Consider the following 16,981-nt stretch of genomic DNA (forward strand, 5'->3'; position numbering starts at 1 on the left):
TTTAATACATCAGTTAGCTTAGGATGACTAAACTCTTCTAATTACACATTTTAATTGAACAGTAAAAGTTCCATGAAATGGGCCAAGCCAAGGCTGGTGGCTGCAGTGTGCTCACCCACAGGCAGCAGCAGGGGGTGGTAGACTGTCCTGACAGAAGCAAAGGCTGGCATAATGTGCAATCACCTGTTGTGCTGAGTGGGGAGGAGGTCCCTGGGAGATTGTCCTGGGAATGAGGACAGTTAGGGAGAGAGAGGGAGACAGACTTCCTATGAAGATAGCCCAGAAATCCTCTCAGCTCTGCAGGAAGCAGGATGAAGATGGCAAGAAATGGAGCAGCTATGGAGCAGAGAGGCAAAGCAGAGAGGAGAAATTGTGTCATGTGAGAACTGGGAAGGAACACAGCATAGTGGCTAAATCTTTAAAAAGCAAGAAGGAAAGAGAAAATAAGGAGGAGAGGAAAAGAGAGAAGGAAGGAAGGAAAGGAGGAAAGGAGGGAGAGAGGTGTGGGGCAAGGAAAGAGAAAAAAGGGAGAAATGGAGAAAGAAAGGAAGGGAGGAAAGAAAGGATAGAAAGGGAGGAATGAGGGAAGAAGAAAGGATAGGTAAGAAGGAAGGAAAGAGAGAAAGAATGGAAAGAAAGAAAAGAAGGAAGGGAAGAAAGGAAGCAAAGGAAGGAAAGAAAGAAAGAGAAAGGGAGAAAGAAAAGAAGGAAAGAAAAATAAAGATGGGAGGGGGGAAGAGGGAAGGAAAGAGAGAGAAAAAAGAAATGAAAGAAGAAAAAAAGAAAATCAGAAAGAAAAAAATCTCACACTGCAAATGCTTTCAGAACCATTCTCTAGAACAGAGCCATGGTGTGAAGGAGATTATTCATGGGACAAGAGATGACTAGGAGAAAAGCCATGTTTTTAGTGACCACCATGTGTCAGGCCCTGTCCTGGGGCTGGGGAAACAAAGATGAAAAATGGCATATCCATCAAAGAGCCCCCTTGCTCTGGGGGACACAAGTTAGGCCCAAATAAACGCATTCCAAGCAGTACATGTGTGATGGGGGCTAAGGCAAAGAGATGCAGACCAAGTGGTCTGAGAACATTTGAGGAGAGAGAGACCACTTTCAGAGGAGGCCATCAGGGGAGGCTTCTTGGAGGAGCTGGCATCAAAGCAGATCCACGAAGGCAGAGAAGGATTCTGAGAGGTAGGATGAGGATGGCTGTGGGGGCAGAATCAACTAGACTTCAAAATTGATTGGATGTGAAAGCTGAAGGAGAGGGACAAATCTTCAGTGACACTCAGGTTTCACACCTCTGTGTTGGTGAAGATGGGGGTGCCATACACAGAAACAGGGCAATTGGGATGACAGGTGGGAGATAACAGACAAAGGATCACAGATTTAGAGCAGGAAGGTGCATTAGAAGCCATTGCATCTGACCTCCCTGTTGGTAACCAATGAGGAAACTGAAGCCAGAGAATTAAGTGACTTGCCCAGGGTAATACAGCTAGTAACTATTTCAGGCAGTATCTAAGCACTCCATGTACTACACCCAACAGACTAACTCATCTCCTGTTCCTGAGGCACCAATGGGGTGACCAGATCAAGATGTCTGACAGGCGACTGGCACAGACACCTGGAGCTCTGTAGGGAGAGCAGGGCTGAAGAGATGGCTTTGCATCGCCCAGAGCTCATCACTGGAGCCGTGGAAGTGGATGCATCACCAACTGAGAGCAGAGTCCCAAGGACAGAGCCTTGAGGAAGCTGTGCTTGAGCAGGTGGGCAGATCGTGATCTGCCAGTGAAGGAATAACCAGGGAAGAACAATGATGAGTTGGCAATGCCACAGAAACTGGGCAAGAAAGCACTACGTGACTGGCATCGGAAAGGGCAAAATGAAGCAATGTAGTAACCAAGGGGCCTTGCTGAGCTCCGAGCAAGAGATTTCTACAGAGTGTGGGAGTCGGAGGCCTGACAATAAGGGCCTGAAGGGTTAGCAAGTTAGCCAGTAGGAATCTCTCTGCCAGCAAACGAAGGAGAGATGTTGGATGGTGACGGGGGCAAGGGAGGTTTGTTTTCTTAAGCATGAAGTGGTGATGAAGGAATCCTTCACAGATCAGAGCTGGAAGGGACCTTAAAGGCCAGCGAGTTCAGCTCCCTCATTTTACAGATAAGGAAACTGAGGCACAGTGATATTAAGTGATTTGCACAGGGTCACACAGCTAGTGACTCTCTGAGGTAGAAAGGAATCAAGGACACAAATAGTGGGGAGCCGGTTTTGACGAGGAGCATTGCTTCCTCAGCCACTGAAAGGGGACAGCTAAAAACATTGGGACAGAAAGTGGGCTTACTATGTATGTAATAGGAAGAGTGTGACCCAATGACCAAGACTCAGAAAATCTCATTTATTCATCCTAAGTTTCTGAGTCTGTGACCTATACTAAAGTAGTCTCCTAGATTCACCAAGTATTTATTCAGCACCCCTCCCACACCTCATGTGCCAGGCGCCTTGTTAAACAATACAGAGATAAGCTCAAAAGGGAAACTGAGTCCTTGCCTCTTTCCCCATCCCCCATGAGCTTACATCCTACTGATGAGTGCAGCCTGAGCCCTGACTGGGACAGGGACGTGCCCTGTGATGTCACTGGTCTAGGAAACCCCAGGGGGAGGAAACTCCTTTTACAATACAGATCAGCCTCTTCTATGCAGTTTGTATAAATCTCAGAATGTTGCTTAGAGAACTAAGTTAAGTGACTTGCCCAGGGTCACAGAGCTAGTGAGGATCGGAAGTAAGCCTTGAACCCAGGCTAATTGACTTGTATGACCCTAGGAAATATTCTAAGTTCCTGACTCTGATGTTGGCTTTCTATCCATTCCATCACACTTCCTATCATGTAAATAGATATGAGGAGTAAACATGAGATTTTTTGAGACAGAGAGAAATCAGTAACAACTAGAGAGTTTAGGGAAGGCTTCCCATAGGAGATAACCCTTAACCTGTATTTTAAAGGAAGAATATAATTTTCATAGGAAAGATTACATTTCAGATGTAGCCTCCTCTTGGGAAAGGGGCTGATGGGAGGTGGGGTTTTCCAGGCTGGACAGAGGCACTGAATGATCATAGGAGACAGCAGCCTCATAGGATCTGAGGAGCTCTGGGATTGTTGCTCTCTACCCAGAGCAGAAGGTGGCCAGAGAGAGGTGCACTGGTAAGGCCCCGATGGCCAACAAACACAGTCATGAGCAGCTGCAGCCTTGCTGGCTCCTTGGCCAGCTCCTTGGCGAGGAGTGATCTGACTTCCCAGAACCTTGCGCTGCACTGGGGGATGTGGGGAAGTCAGACCCTTTCCTCTTTTCCTCCCCATCCTCATCACTGTCTAGATAACTGGAAATGCACAGTTTGGGAGTTTCCCACTCTATTCAAGCCTTGTTTATTTGCTGTCGGCACTTCCATAAGGGATTCTGTCTCCAGATAAAGACAAGCCAGTTTGTGTTACATTCTGCTTGAGCAGAAGTGGAGTGTGCAAGAGAGGAAAGGTCACCAGGGAACCTGAGAACAATTGCTCTGGACCTACCTGGGAGGCTGTATTAAATCTCTCCCTGAGTGCCCAAAGAGGGGCTTCACAGGCATGGCAGACAGCCTGTGCAATGGCATGGAGTTGAGAGATGAGGCAAGGCTGCCTACAAGGAACAGCAAAGGGCCACCTGGGCTGCAATATGGAATGTGTGAAGGCAAGTGACACGTCCTGAAGTTGGGAAAGGTCGGTGGGAGCTGGGCTGGAAAGGGTTAATGGGTATTCCTGCAGCTCCCCTTTCCTCCTTCAGAGCTGGTTATTCCATTCAATAAAATCAGTAAGAAATCTCTCCTTTGATATCTCCCTCGGCTTGAATTTAGAGCAAACTCTGTTTATAGGGTAATTTGGAAAGCACGAGCCCCTTGCACAGCTCACTTATGGGCCTTGGTACGTTAACTCCACGAGATGAGCTTTTTGTCTTATGTTCGAACACTAAAGGGGTTTCAGCAGCTCCCAAGAACACTTCCCTCCCCTGAAGGGGCCCAAGCCATCAACCTGTGGGGCTCCTTTCTTCAGAACTCCCCAGCACCTCAGACTGGGGAAGGAGAGGCTTAAGCAAATTCAGCTGTCTAGTAGTTACCCTAGGCATACCCAAATGAGTGTCACTGAACACGTAAAGCACTCGTATTTATAACATCATCAGCCAGGGACCAGAAAAATCCTTATAGATCTTCTGGTCCAGACACTTCACTTTAAAGACAAGGAAACCGAGGCATAAAGAGGTTATGTGAGAAGCAGCTAGTGGTGCTGTGGATAGAGCATTGGACCTGGATTCAGGAAGACCTGTGCCCAAATATGGCTTCAAGTATTTATTAACTGTATGACCCTGGGAAAGTCACTTAACCATGTTGGCCTCAGTTTCCTCATCTGTAAAATGAGCTGGAGAAGAAAATGGCAAACCATTCCAGCATCTCTGCCAAGAAAACCCCGAAAGGGGTCACAAAGAGCTGGATGCAACTGAACAACAAAACACTATATAAATGCTGGCTATTGTTGCCAAGGGCTTGTCCAAGGGCACCCAGATTGGAAGTGCCAAAATCAGGATTTGAACTCAGGTCCTCTTACTTCAAATTCACTACTCTCTCCATTGTCCCAGCATGTCTCTTAAGACTCTCACTAGAGAAGGCAAACTCAACCCTTGATCATTTGATGACAAGAGTCTGCTCACTCTGGGTGCCCAGCACCATATACTTGGAAGGTCCATAATTGTGGTATAGGCAGTAAGCTGTGGGTAGTAGGGACCAATGTTTGTGGTGCAGGCCACTGAATATCTGTGGGATAGTTACATGCTCATAACTTTGCATCTGATTTTTTTTCTTTCACCAAAATCCTCGCTCCTCAGGAAGTGACTTTCTAGTTTTCCCCTCTCCTAGACATAAGGTTACTTGTTCAGCCCCCTCTTCCTCCCTGAAGAGATTCTGCATGAGGCCACCTTGGGAGAGATCTATCACACACTTAAAATGGGGAAAGGCTTATTGGCACCCACACCAGGCCAGCTCCTGCTTGGGATGATGGAAGGTAGGACATACACGGTTTTGCTTCCCTACATGGGCCTCATGTCCTGTTATTTAGTCAAAGCAAAATTTGTTTATTGAAGTCTCCTCCTATCTCTCCAGAACGGAGGGGGAGAAATCCAATTTTACTTATTGACTTAGGAATTACTATCTGTGCTGGACATGGACTTAGTACGAAGAGAGCAGAAGAAGTGCTAGACTTAGGCTGGGGTCATAGGAGACTGACCCACAGCCCTGGTCAGCAGGGACCTGACAGGCTGATGCTCTACTGGGACAATGAGGGAGACAGAGAATACAGAGGAGAAGGACAGCTTGGCATGGACCAGTAGCTGGTTAGGTCTTCCACACAATTGAGATCAGTGGGGCCCACAGCACACCCCACAGTATTGGAATCTGAGGCTTGGGGCTAACCCTGCTGACTGATACAGAGGCTCTGGACCTAACTCAGGACTGACTGCTCATTTCACCCGACCAGTTGGCCTGGTCACAAGAAGTCTTTCTCATGTAGCCGTTCCCTGTAGTTCAGACCTAGACTCTGACTGGCCTGCCCATCAAGCTGATATGGCGGGTAGATTAACAAAGACATTACCTGAAAGCCACAGTTGTGCTGTTCCTGTGTGTGCACATGACGTCCCGGGTCTGATAGCCAATCTGGATGTCCCAGTGCTTGTTCTCCTGTCTGTTCTGCCTATTTCGGTTCCTCTTTTTCTTGATGAGTTCCCGGGCTTCGGGATCCTTCACTCCTTTCTCTCGGTCCTTCTCTCGGTCTTTGTTCTTCCCTCGCTTCCTCGCCTGCCTTATCTGCCTGGTGTGAGGCATGGAGCAGGTGCTCCAGGGCCCCACATTCAAGCTGTAAAGGCTCTCCTCTGCCTCACAAGGACTGGACTGGCAGATCTGGAACTCTGTCAGGTTGGGGCAGGCAGAGCCGCCATACTGTGGGGGGGCCACTACGTGCCGTGTCCGGTGCTGCAGCCCACTCCCACATGTCTTGGAGCACTCAGACCAAGGTGAGAAGTCAGACACAATGCAGTCCTGTGGGCAAGGGATGAGGCAGGCTTGCTCCAAGAGGGGCTTGGGCTCAAAGTACTCACAGATGCTGTCATCAGCACTGATTCTGTTGGCTTTCTGGACACAGGCGATCTCTCTGGTCTGGATGCCCTCCTCACCCTTGGTGCACTCTGCTGGCTTCACCAGACTCTTGGACATGACAGGCTGGCACTGGTTCCAGCTGCCCAGGTGCCAGTCATATAGCTCCTTGTGCCAGTCACAGACTTTGAAACAATCCTGCTGGGTGTCTGGCTTCTCAGCCTGCTTGCAGTTTGTGTGCAGTGTTGTCCAGCCTTCCACATGAGCGCACCAGACTGCTCTGGTCTGAATGCCACCTGGACCACATTCGTCTCCCATGCATCGGCCCCAGGGACCTGTAAAACAGGATACAGGTTAGCAGAAATGCTCTCTTTTCACTGGGCCCTGACAACATTCAGAGAGTTATTGCCAAGTGGCCAGAGAGTACGTCTTCTCCTGTATGGGACACCCTGGGATGGGACAGTCTGCATGGCTATCTATTATTCATAGATTAGGGCATTAGGGAGATGGCATGTGCAGTGAAGATGCTACATTTTCTCTTGTCCTTTTGTGATTATAAATGCATTTGCCTTTATTCTTGTATTTTTATGTGGGGTAATTACAAGATCTTTGCTCATAAAGGGCATTAGAGATTAGTCACATTGAAAATCTATCACTTCTGGCTTCCACCCACCAAGTCCATTTCAGGCATTGGCAGAGATAATGGCCCCTGGTGAGCCCCTCAGCTCCTTCAGGCATGTTCCTCTTCTGGGCAGTTAATTTCTTTTAGCACATCACTTTTATTTATTCATTTATTTTTTTATGCAATTAAGACTTTGGGGAAGAACAGTCATGTCCTGTGGATGCTGCCAAAAATTAAAGTGTTTACCCGGTATTAACCAGGGCTTGATAATGGCTCACATAATTCTGCACATTCTGCATGCAAAATTACCTAACAATCCTCCCCAAACCCTCTCTGTGGATCGGCCACTAATGAAGTGCAGGGTATGCAGGAATGGGAACATTTAACTAAAGGATGGATGGAATTTTTCTGGGGAGCAGCTTTGTTCCCGTTCGCTTCAATTGGACAACAAATTACTGAGTTACTAATAACATGTAACAAGAAGAGGCAACATTGAGGTCTAGAGGTGTTTTGTGAAGACCATGGCACAGAATATTCTTCATACATCATGCCATGTGTTCCTCACAAGTACCTGGTGCGCTGAGTGCCTGATGCATTATTGCCCCCATTGCACAGTTATGGAGACTGAGGCTCAGTTACCTGACAATGTCACTTTTATGCTTAGGAAGCTCAGTAGCCCCCTATTACCCCTAAGATCAAATGCAAACATCTCTATTTGGCATCTGAAGCCCTTCATGAACTATTACCTATCACTCCCTTTCATGCACTCCATGGCCAGTGAGATCATCCTTTGAGCTGTTCTTCCCACACAAGATTCCACTTGCCATCTCCCTGCCTTTCCACAGGCTCTCTGCCATACCTAAGCTATCCCAGAATCCCTCACTTCCCTCAGAGTTCAGCTCTGAACATGCCCTCTTTTTCCTGAGGCTCTTTCTGATCCTTCCAGCTGGCAGTGCATTTGTTCCCCTCAAGCCATGAAATTACCTCATATTTACACTGCATATACATGTTGCATACAGTGCCATGCATCAACATAGGAAGCTCCTCGAGGCCAGTAGATCTTTCTTGCCCAAGCATGCAGCTGGATCTGAACAAATATGATTCACTGATTGATTGCCCTTGGTCTAACAGCCAGTAAGGGTTGGAGAGAGGATGCCCACCAGCCTGCCCATCAGCCTACACTGGCTGGGATGATAGAGGCTCTGTCTTGGCCCCCTAAGATTTGAATGAATATGTCCAAGTCACATCAGCAACCTGGGCCTCAGTTTCCTCCTCTATAAACCAAGGGCCTGGATGTGGTGACTTTCAAGGTCTCTTCCAGCTCAAGATCCACGATGTACACCTCTCCTGACCCCAGGTTCAAGACTGTTTCCATGACCCCATATGTGCTGGATGCTACGGGGGGTACCGAGATGAGGGGCACAGTTTCTATCCTTAAGTAATTTAAGACAAGTACAGATGAGGCCTAGGAAGACTGGCCAAAGGCTCGACAGCTAGTTAGCTAGCCATAGAGTAGAATACACATGGCAGCGTCCTTTTTCTCTGATAAGTGCCACAAAGTCCCTTCTACCCTCAGACATCTACTGGTCCTTGGATGGGATAAAGATCTTTAAAGAAAATTCTTAAAAAATCTATCAAAAACTCCACTCCCTAACTGCCCTTTGAGAACTCATAACATGGATTCTGGGGCAGATTCAGTTGGGCTCTCCTGTCCATAAGGAAGTGTTGAGTTTGTCACAGGAAATGAGAGGAATTGGTGCCAGATGAGTCCCCCAGCCCCTGACCCTGGTCTCCATAGGCCAAAGACAGACATGTAAAGCAATGAAGAAGCAGCCTCCTGTGGGAGGATCTTTGTATTTGGGCACATGGGTAACTATCCAGTGGGACGACCTGATGTCTTAAGATGCCTTGAATCTTAAGCAGACACTTCTGGTATAAAGTCCTGGTTTTGGGTTCAGAAACACTGGCCCGTTTTTCCTTCATTCATCAGAGAAGATTCCAGGCCTGAGCCATGAAAAGTGCCTGAGTCAAAGCTTGGCCCACTGATGGATTAAAAAATATCCATGACAGGTCTGACTGTGTTGTCTGATTATGTTCTCCCCTAAATGAAACTGTCCCATGGCTCCCTGGTGCCTTGAGGACATGCCAAACCCCAGCCTGCCCCGGAAAGCTGTTCATAGTCTGTTCCTGCCTACTTTTCCAGGCTTAATTGGACTGTTGAACATACCCTGGTCTTGGCGTGCCCTTGACCACATGGGTAACTCTGCCCAGGGTCCCCAGAATGTTTGTCCTCATCTCTGCTTCACAGAATCCCACACTACCTTCAGAACGTGCCCCAGGAAAGGTACCTCCTTCTGCAGGAGGCTGCTGCTTCTTAATTTCTGACCCCAGCCCCCACCCCACACCACACTGGTTATCTCTGCCTACCTCTTGCAACGCTTTAGGTTTCTTCACCCACACTTCAGATTTATTGGCCGTCCCTGCACCTACTTGAGAGTGGAGACTGTTTCATTTGTGTCTTCATATCTCTAGAGCAGTCCTTTGCATGTAGTCAGCTCTTAATGAATGCTTCTTCTATTCGATTAATGCCCTAGCCCTCAGCAACTTCAAAAGAAACTTGAATTTATTCAACAACCTTGCAAATTACCCAGTCTGTGCATTGATTGTTTTTACAACTCACTCTGTGCTTTTACCTGAAGTGTCTGAAGCTTTTTCTGAGCCTACAGATAAAAAAGCTGAATTGCCCCACAGGAGGAACGTTACTCTACTTTCATTAGCAGATGGCAATAGTTCAGTTTAAAAAAGGGAGAAATCAAGATGGTTCAAAGCTGTACATTGATCATGAGAAGAGATACACACAGAGACTCAGGTGCTCCCGTAAGACCCATGTGCAGGTATTCACTAACCCAGATATACACCTGTGCACACACATGCACACACGTGCACATGCAGGAACCCACACACATATATGTACATACATGTGTGAGATATTTCCATATTTTGGCATTTCCCATTTGTGGTCAGAAACTTGACACAGGCAATCTGTCCTCAGTGGATCAGTCACTCATCCAGTCAAAATAGAAGAAACAGAAGAAAACAACAGAATGGGAAACCCACTGAGCACATTCAAGAGAGAGCGGACAACGCAGAGGGAGGCCGAAGACCAAGGCCAGGTACCACTTGGACAAGAGCTCATTCTACTGGAGGGAATTCTAGCCTTCCACTTCATTCTACCATGCAAAGGCTGGGCAGACTCCGATAACTGGACTCAGACATTTATGAGCTGATTAGGAGGGTCTTAGAGATGATCTCGTCAAGTCACTTCATTTCACCAACAAGGAGAGAAGGGATGTGATTGGGTCAGGGTGACATAGCTGAAAAACAGCAGAGCTGAGATTTGAACCCGGGTCTTTACTCAGTCAACAAGTAGTTCTTAAGTGATTGCTGTGGGCCAGATCCTCTCCTCGGCTGCTGTTTCTGAGCATGCCCAGAGAACCTTGGGTCTTTCTAAAACTGCCAAGGTGCCCCTGATTGGTGTTTTTGCTTTGTCTTTGTTAATAGCCCATGGCCCTGTAAGGGAGTAGCCCATTCCTCCTTCATCTCTGCACTAAGTATGGCACAACATTCTGAACACAGCAGCCTCTTCACAAAGGCCTGGGGAGGGGCTGAACTGCTTACTTCATTTTAATTGAAGACCTGCTATGGTTTGTAAGAAGGAACCAAGATGCAGCCCTGGCTTAGATCTTTTCTTCCCCCTCTCCCCCTGCTTCTGCTTGACATTAGTTAATTCTCAACTTAGGCTTTATTTTACCTGCCATGGCCCCACTTGGCAACCTGCTGGTGCCCTTGGCCTCCTGGTTGGTTTAACAAGTGTATCTTGTCTGTAGAAAATGCGGTATGGACAAATATGACCATGAGCGCCATAATTCAAGGACATTGATTGACCAAAGAGAGCCTTGCCAGTAGCCCAGAGGCACAGGTCTGACTATATCCCTCCCCATTCTGCATTTCCCTGTTGTGCCTATCATCAAATACAAACTTCTATCTGGCACTTTAAGGCCCCCACAGTTCGACTCCAGCCTCTTCTAGATGGTGGCTCTTGACTTCTCCTTCACAGTCTAGTTTCAGACAAGTCAACGGTGCTGTTTCATACACAGAACAACTCCAGCCTTTGCACACACAGCTGCGCCCCAGGCCTTCAGTGCTCTTCTTCTTCATGTCCACCTCTGGAATCTCCAGTTTCTCTCAACACGACATCAGACGCAGGGTCATCGTCCCTATGAAGCCCTTTTTCTCTCTCCAGTTATTTCACGTTTCCCCATACCTATAGGAATTTATTTGTACTTATTATTAGATTTTCCACATTTCCTTGGCAGTGTGCACGTTGTCCCCTGCCTTCAGTAAAATGCAAGCCCCTTGGAGGCAATGGCAGTTTTACTTTTGTCTTTGTGTCACTGGTGTGTTAGCTATATATGGACTAGATGTCTGTAGAGATCCCTTCCAATTCTGTGTCTCTATTACCTAGCACAGTATCAGAGGCATAGTAGGCATTGAATTGAATTGAACAGAAATGACCACATTTAAAATAATTTGATTTCCCAATGTGATTCACCCAATGAATTATTAAGAGGACACTTATTACAGCTTGAGAAAGCTACAGTAGATAAAGGATCATTCGTTCATTTATTCAGACACCAGCATAGGAAAGTATCTCTCTGATATTCAATAATAAAGATGTCTGGACTGTATACCCTTTTCTCTTTGATTTGATTGAAGGTCCATTGTCCAACAGCTATACCAAGTGCATGCCAATGCACAATTTTTCAATGAGGTACACCTGTTGAAGTGAGGAGGCCATGTTCTCCCTCTTGTTCATGGGGAACTGAAACACTCCCTAAGCTTTTGACAGCTCTTCTCCACCAGGTGGAGCCACACCGGACCCCAACTGTAAATTGGAAAGCCAACCTCGATGACTTCCCCATAAGTTATATTACAAAAGCAGATACCCTGTGACCTCCCAGGAAAAAATGAACAAGAATAAGCTACTTCAAACGTTGGTCTCATCAGGAGGGCGCTATGATCCACACCAAATATTCCTGGTAATTTGAACTGAAGAATTAGATGTGAATGTGGGGTCTAGTAACATCCTTCAGTCCCTATGGCTTTCCCTGCCTCACTTCAATGCATTCCCTTAATGATGTTATTCCAAGAGTTCTGTGGCTGGCTCATTTCGGGGCATCATTCATATCCTAGGTATTACACACTTGCTGCCAACATCCACTGTCAGACCTAGATTCAAGTGAGGCAAACTGACGTGATTTTTTTTTCATAGACCAGATTTGAATTAGGAGGGCTGAAGCAGAACCCTGAAAGGATACCTCCTCCAAATACAGATGCATTTCTATTTCCATAGGATTACTCTGGTGTCCTATAACCAATCTTCCTTCCCTGCATGCCATGATCACATTTAGGTATCTTTGATCCCGAGCATATTTACACCATATCCCAAGAGAGGGTCCAGTCCCAAGAAGGTGCCTGGAAAGCTAGTTAAGAACACCAGCTAAGTGAGTTTAAGGGGGAAGAATGAAATCATGAAACCACCAAAGAAAGCCATGGGTGCATGGGGCCAATAAAAGCATGGAGGAGAATAAAACCAGCTCCTTCATCCCCCAGCCCATAACTCCTGTCTTATCTCCTCAGTGCACCTGGCACCTACCATGTGTGTCCAATTAACAGTATCAGATCTTTGCCCAGACCCTGGATGAAGGGCTGCTCCCCCCTGATCCCCTAGGAGCCTGACATAATCACACACTGAACAGAGAGGCCACAGTGTCCTGACAGCTGAAAGCTGTCATCCCAATTAGCTCCCAGGTTCTAACAAAGGCAAATGCTACCAAGTGTCATAGGGAAGCTGAAATTGCAAGCTATGAATGGAAATGTGAAACAGCCCCCTATGTGGATGAACCAGATAAATTCAGAAGTTCTCATTTGAAACTTTCAAATATGCCAACAGCATTTCAGGTCATATCAAATATCACACCCAAAGTTTGTTTCTTGCTCATTAAAGAATGACTTTACAATTCTCCATTGGTTGAAATGGACTGGACTGAAGTCACACAAGCATATTCTAACCAGATTAGGAGCTTGCTCAGCACAAGTGCTGCTGAGCTTTCTGCACTTGTGACATCTTTGAGAATGGTCCCATAAAGATGGAACTCAATGACCTTGTCTAGAGTTATGGGGTAGGGGGAGGGGTTGGGTTCTATTCAATATGGTAAGTAGGATCTCCATGTTGGAAGGGACCTTGGAGGCATCTGGGTCTTTGGTGGCTGAGAATCCTGTATCTCCAGCATCTTCACTCACAGACCATTATTGAGAGGACAAGCATGAGGCTGGGAGGCAGCGCATCTCCCTTTGGGTTCTTAATTGTGAGGATTTCAATTCACTGAACAGTAATGAAGGGCTTGCCATGTGCAAGTTTCCTTTCATGAATCAAAATCTTTCTCTTTGTAACGTCTCTCACCACTGTTTTTGGTCTTTTTCTGTGGCCTTCTTGGAGACATCTATGATCTGACCACTGACCTCCCTCGCCCTGACCCCAGACTTTCACTTGTTCTTGATGCCTTACCATATCCCAGATCTAGAGTGGACGGGGCCTCTGGGGCATGTAGCCTGAGCCCCTCATTTTACAGATGAGGAAACTGAGGCTCAGGGAGCTTACGCAATTTTGCCAAAGCTCATGCAAGTGATAGGGATCAGAGAGCTGCCCTCTTCTGAATGCTTCTCTACTTGCCAACATCCTTCCTAAAATCTGGCACAAAAAAACTGAAAACAGAACTCTAGGTATTAGGAAGAGATAGCCTCAAATATGGATGTAACATACTGCTCAAGAGATTTCGTGAAATCCAAAAGGCACAATGAAAGTTCATGAAGTACACAATGAAGGACAATGAAATGAAGACTAGCTCTTTGGTCTGAGGACCAGGTTTTAAATTCTGATGCTGAGAGCTCTTCCAGCTCAGAAAGGAAGAGATGTGTTTTTCCATTGAGGGAAAAAGTAGTGCTTCTGATGGTGTATAGCCTATGTGGCCTAGGAAGTTTCAGTCAATGAAAATCCAACTGGAAAAAATTTCCAGGAAGATTTCACTGTTCTCAGGGAATTAGTTTTGCACAGTATGGCATTCTAATTATGGTTCATCTATCAAGCCAATTGCTAATTTTTTAACATGTGGCTGGTAAAACTATAGACCCATTGTCATTTCCACTCAGTATTTCTATAAAAGCATATCCTGGCCATATTATTTAATGTTCTTCCTTTACTTCCCTCTAACAAAATCCGATTTAACATTAATGTCGGTTGTTTTCACATCACACTTAGACTTTCTGAGACCACCCTCTTTAAGTCAAGGACAGTAGAACAATAAAAGTTTGAGCCTGAAAAGGCTTCCCTATTGACAGGTGGCCAAGAACTGTTCTAAAGTGTCTTATAAAAGATGTGCAATAAAAAGGAAGCCTGATAGAATTAGGCAAACCACGTTGTGCTCTTGCTTGCCATAAAATCTGCCAATGAGCTAGTTTCTTGCTCGATAAAATGTGTGTGTGTCTTTCAGATGAGCTAATTTGTTTGTGCTGTACAAGAATGGCTTGTAGCACTCACTCAGCAAGTTCCTTGTCAGAGGAATCATTAGGCTCACAGACCTACAGCGGAACTGGGGGATCTGCTTCCACAGCTGGTCACATGTTGTGCAGATTCCTGCAGAACATCCCACTAGTCAGACCTATGTGATCAGGTCAGGAGATTCAACTTTGATAAGTGCTCATGTGGAGGCATTAAAGAAGTCAAGTCAATAAACATTTGTCAAGCATTTACTATGTTCTAGGCTAAGTGTGGGAACAGAATTGATACCGGCCTTTCAGTTTTCTTCTCAGGGCTTCTGTCTCATGGGCCATAACTTTGTTTTGCCTCATTGACCAGTCAGTGTTTCAAAATAAATCACGTTGCTCAGCTCTCAAACATGTGAATTTGGTGGATAAGAAACAGGTTGCTGTGGAGGCTAAATTTACTTTTTGTCTTCAATGGGCAATTATGCCTTTCCCCAATAACATCCTCCTCCTATGTCTCATGGTGGCATGGAGAAGATTATCTGCTCTTGAAGGCTCTCCCAGCAGCTGACAAGATCTCTGGACCTCCTACCAGACAGGAAGGGCTGCAGCTATAGTACTAGTGACAGATCGTGTCTGCTGTCTGAAGGGCAGGCTAGCTGAAAGGCTCCTCATGATAAAGATGGCCACCGGATGGTGAATTCTTTGACCATGGCAGTCCCACTAAGCTGTCATAATAAAATAAGACAAGAATACTAAGGTAACCTCAATAGATCCTTTCTACCTTCAGTATGGATAACTTCTCCATTCATGCAGGTTTCACCCAACCGTGCCACCTCCTTCCTTTAAGCTCACAGGAGGACACCCCTTGGGTGCTCATGGTCTTCATTTAGGCTCTCTGTGGCTACTAATATGGCACTTGGGCCATCCTCTGCTATCCTCATTTCTGTACATGACTGGCCATGTCCCTTGGAATCATCTATGTTTTGGATGATATCTTTCATTACCTGAATGAATATAAGCACATCAAATTATATGATTAGAATCAAATCAAGTTCCTTGAAATGTGCTGAGATTTGTATGAGCCCCTAGGGATGTGTTATCTGCCCCTATTTCTCATCCCGCTCAGTGGGGGCAGCCTCATCCTTATTTTGGTTGATAGAGCTAAAGGTGCTCAGGCCTGAGGACCTGCTCATTAGCTCCCATGTTCCTGGCATGATTAACCAACCAGAGCTTTCTGCAAAGTTCCTAGGGATGGTAGACACAGTAAATAGTAGAAGGAAGACCCAATGAGAATTGGAAAGGCTAGAATGCTGGGCATCATTAGAGCCAAGAACTCTTGCATTCTTCAGGAGCTGGCCAAGCACATTGCATGGACAGAGCTTCTGCCCCAAAGATCTTGGTGCTGTCATAAACTTTAATGGCTTTTGGACTATTGGGCCACCTATGTTATCCCATTTGATACTCACAATAACTCTGAGTGGTAGGTTCTATTGTTATTTCCATTTTACAGATGAGGAGACTGAGGCTGAGAGAGTAAGTGGAATTGCAGGGTTCACACAGAAAATAAGTGTCTGAGGCAGGATACCCCCCCATATCCCTGACTCTTAATCCAGTGCTCTCTCTCCACTCTGCAGAGCTGCTTCCTATGTCCAATTGGATGACATTTAAAAGGGATAAATTTAAAGCATAAAAATTGGGCTCCCAGAGTTTCTTTTACAAGTACATGTGGTAGGCATGATCAGACAGTAGTTGCTCTGAAAAAGACCTGGGCAGTGCTAGTGGATTGCCAGACATATAGGAGCCTGAGTTTGACATGGCAGTCTGAAAAGCTAATGGCATCATGGGTTCCATGAAGAGGGGCAGACCTCAGAGGGAGAATGAGCTCAGAGCCTGACTGTAGTCTGCCCCAGTCGGACCACATCTGGAGTGTTGTGTTCAATTCTGGGCACGTGAGAATCGAAGGACAACAATAAGCTGGACATTGCAAAAAGCAGCGAAGCCACGATAGGGAAGGACCTTGTGTCCATTCCATGTGAGGATTGTTGGAAGGAACTGGGAACATTTTGCCTGGAGAAGAGAAGACTGAGGCATTTCATGCGAGCTCTGTTCTGCTTGGTCCCTGAAGGGAGAACCAAGGGCAGTGGGGGGAAGCTGGTAAGAGGCTCATTTGGCGTCTGATGTTGGGGAAACAAACAGACAACTTCCTCACACCTAGAGCTCCAGAAAATGGAAACAGGCCATTGGCAGGTGGGGGGTCCCTTTATTAGAAGTCTTCAAGCAATGTCTGCAGGATGTCTCTCAGTTATGGTGTAATTGTGGTCAGTTATAGGGTAGTGGGATTCCTTTGTATGAGTCTGGGCTGACAAGGTGGCCAGTGAGGTCCCTTCTCACACTCAGATAATATTTTTCTGTTATTCACCTAAATTAGTGGGAAATCTGGTGGCAAGAAAACATCAGAGTGATGGCTTGTTCTTATTAAACTAAAAAAAAAAGCAATATCAATCAGCTCCCAAACAAAGGAATTGACGTTGTTAGGTTTCACGCATGAAGTCCACGAGAAATCAGCTGTAGGGCCAGAGGGAGACTTCTCTCACT

The 16,981-nt window shown here is 46.2% G+C and overlaps 1 protein-coding gene across 1 annotated transcript in view; it reads right to left on the minus strand.

Moving 5' to 3' along the window:
- The window catches only part of THSD7A (thrombospondin type 1 domain containing 7A), a 329,937-nt gene that overhangs the window by 193,282 nt on the left and 119,674 nt on the right, over window positions 1–16,981 (minus strand). Inside the window, exon 2 of the mRNA XM_021000020.2 lies at window positions 5,663–6,494. Coding sequence (XP_020855679.1) covers window positions 5,663–6,494 — 832 coding nt within the window. The remainder of the gene's footprint in view (window positions 1–5,662; window positions 6,495–16,981) is intronic.

This window comes from Phascolarctos cinereus, unplaced genomic scaffold (assembly GCF_003287225.1).
Source record: "Phascolarctos cinereus isolate Bilbo 61053 unplaced genomic scaffold, phaCin_HiC Scaffold_1;HRSCAF=81, whole genome shotgun sequence".
NCBI lineage: Eukaryota > Metazoa > Chordata > Mammalia > Diprotodontia > Phascolarctidae > Phascolarctos > Phascolarctos cinereus.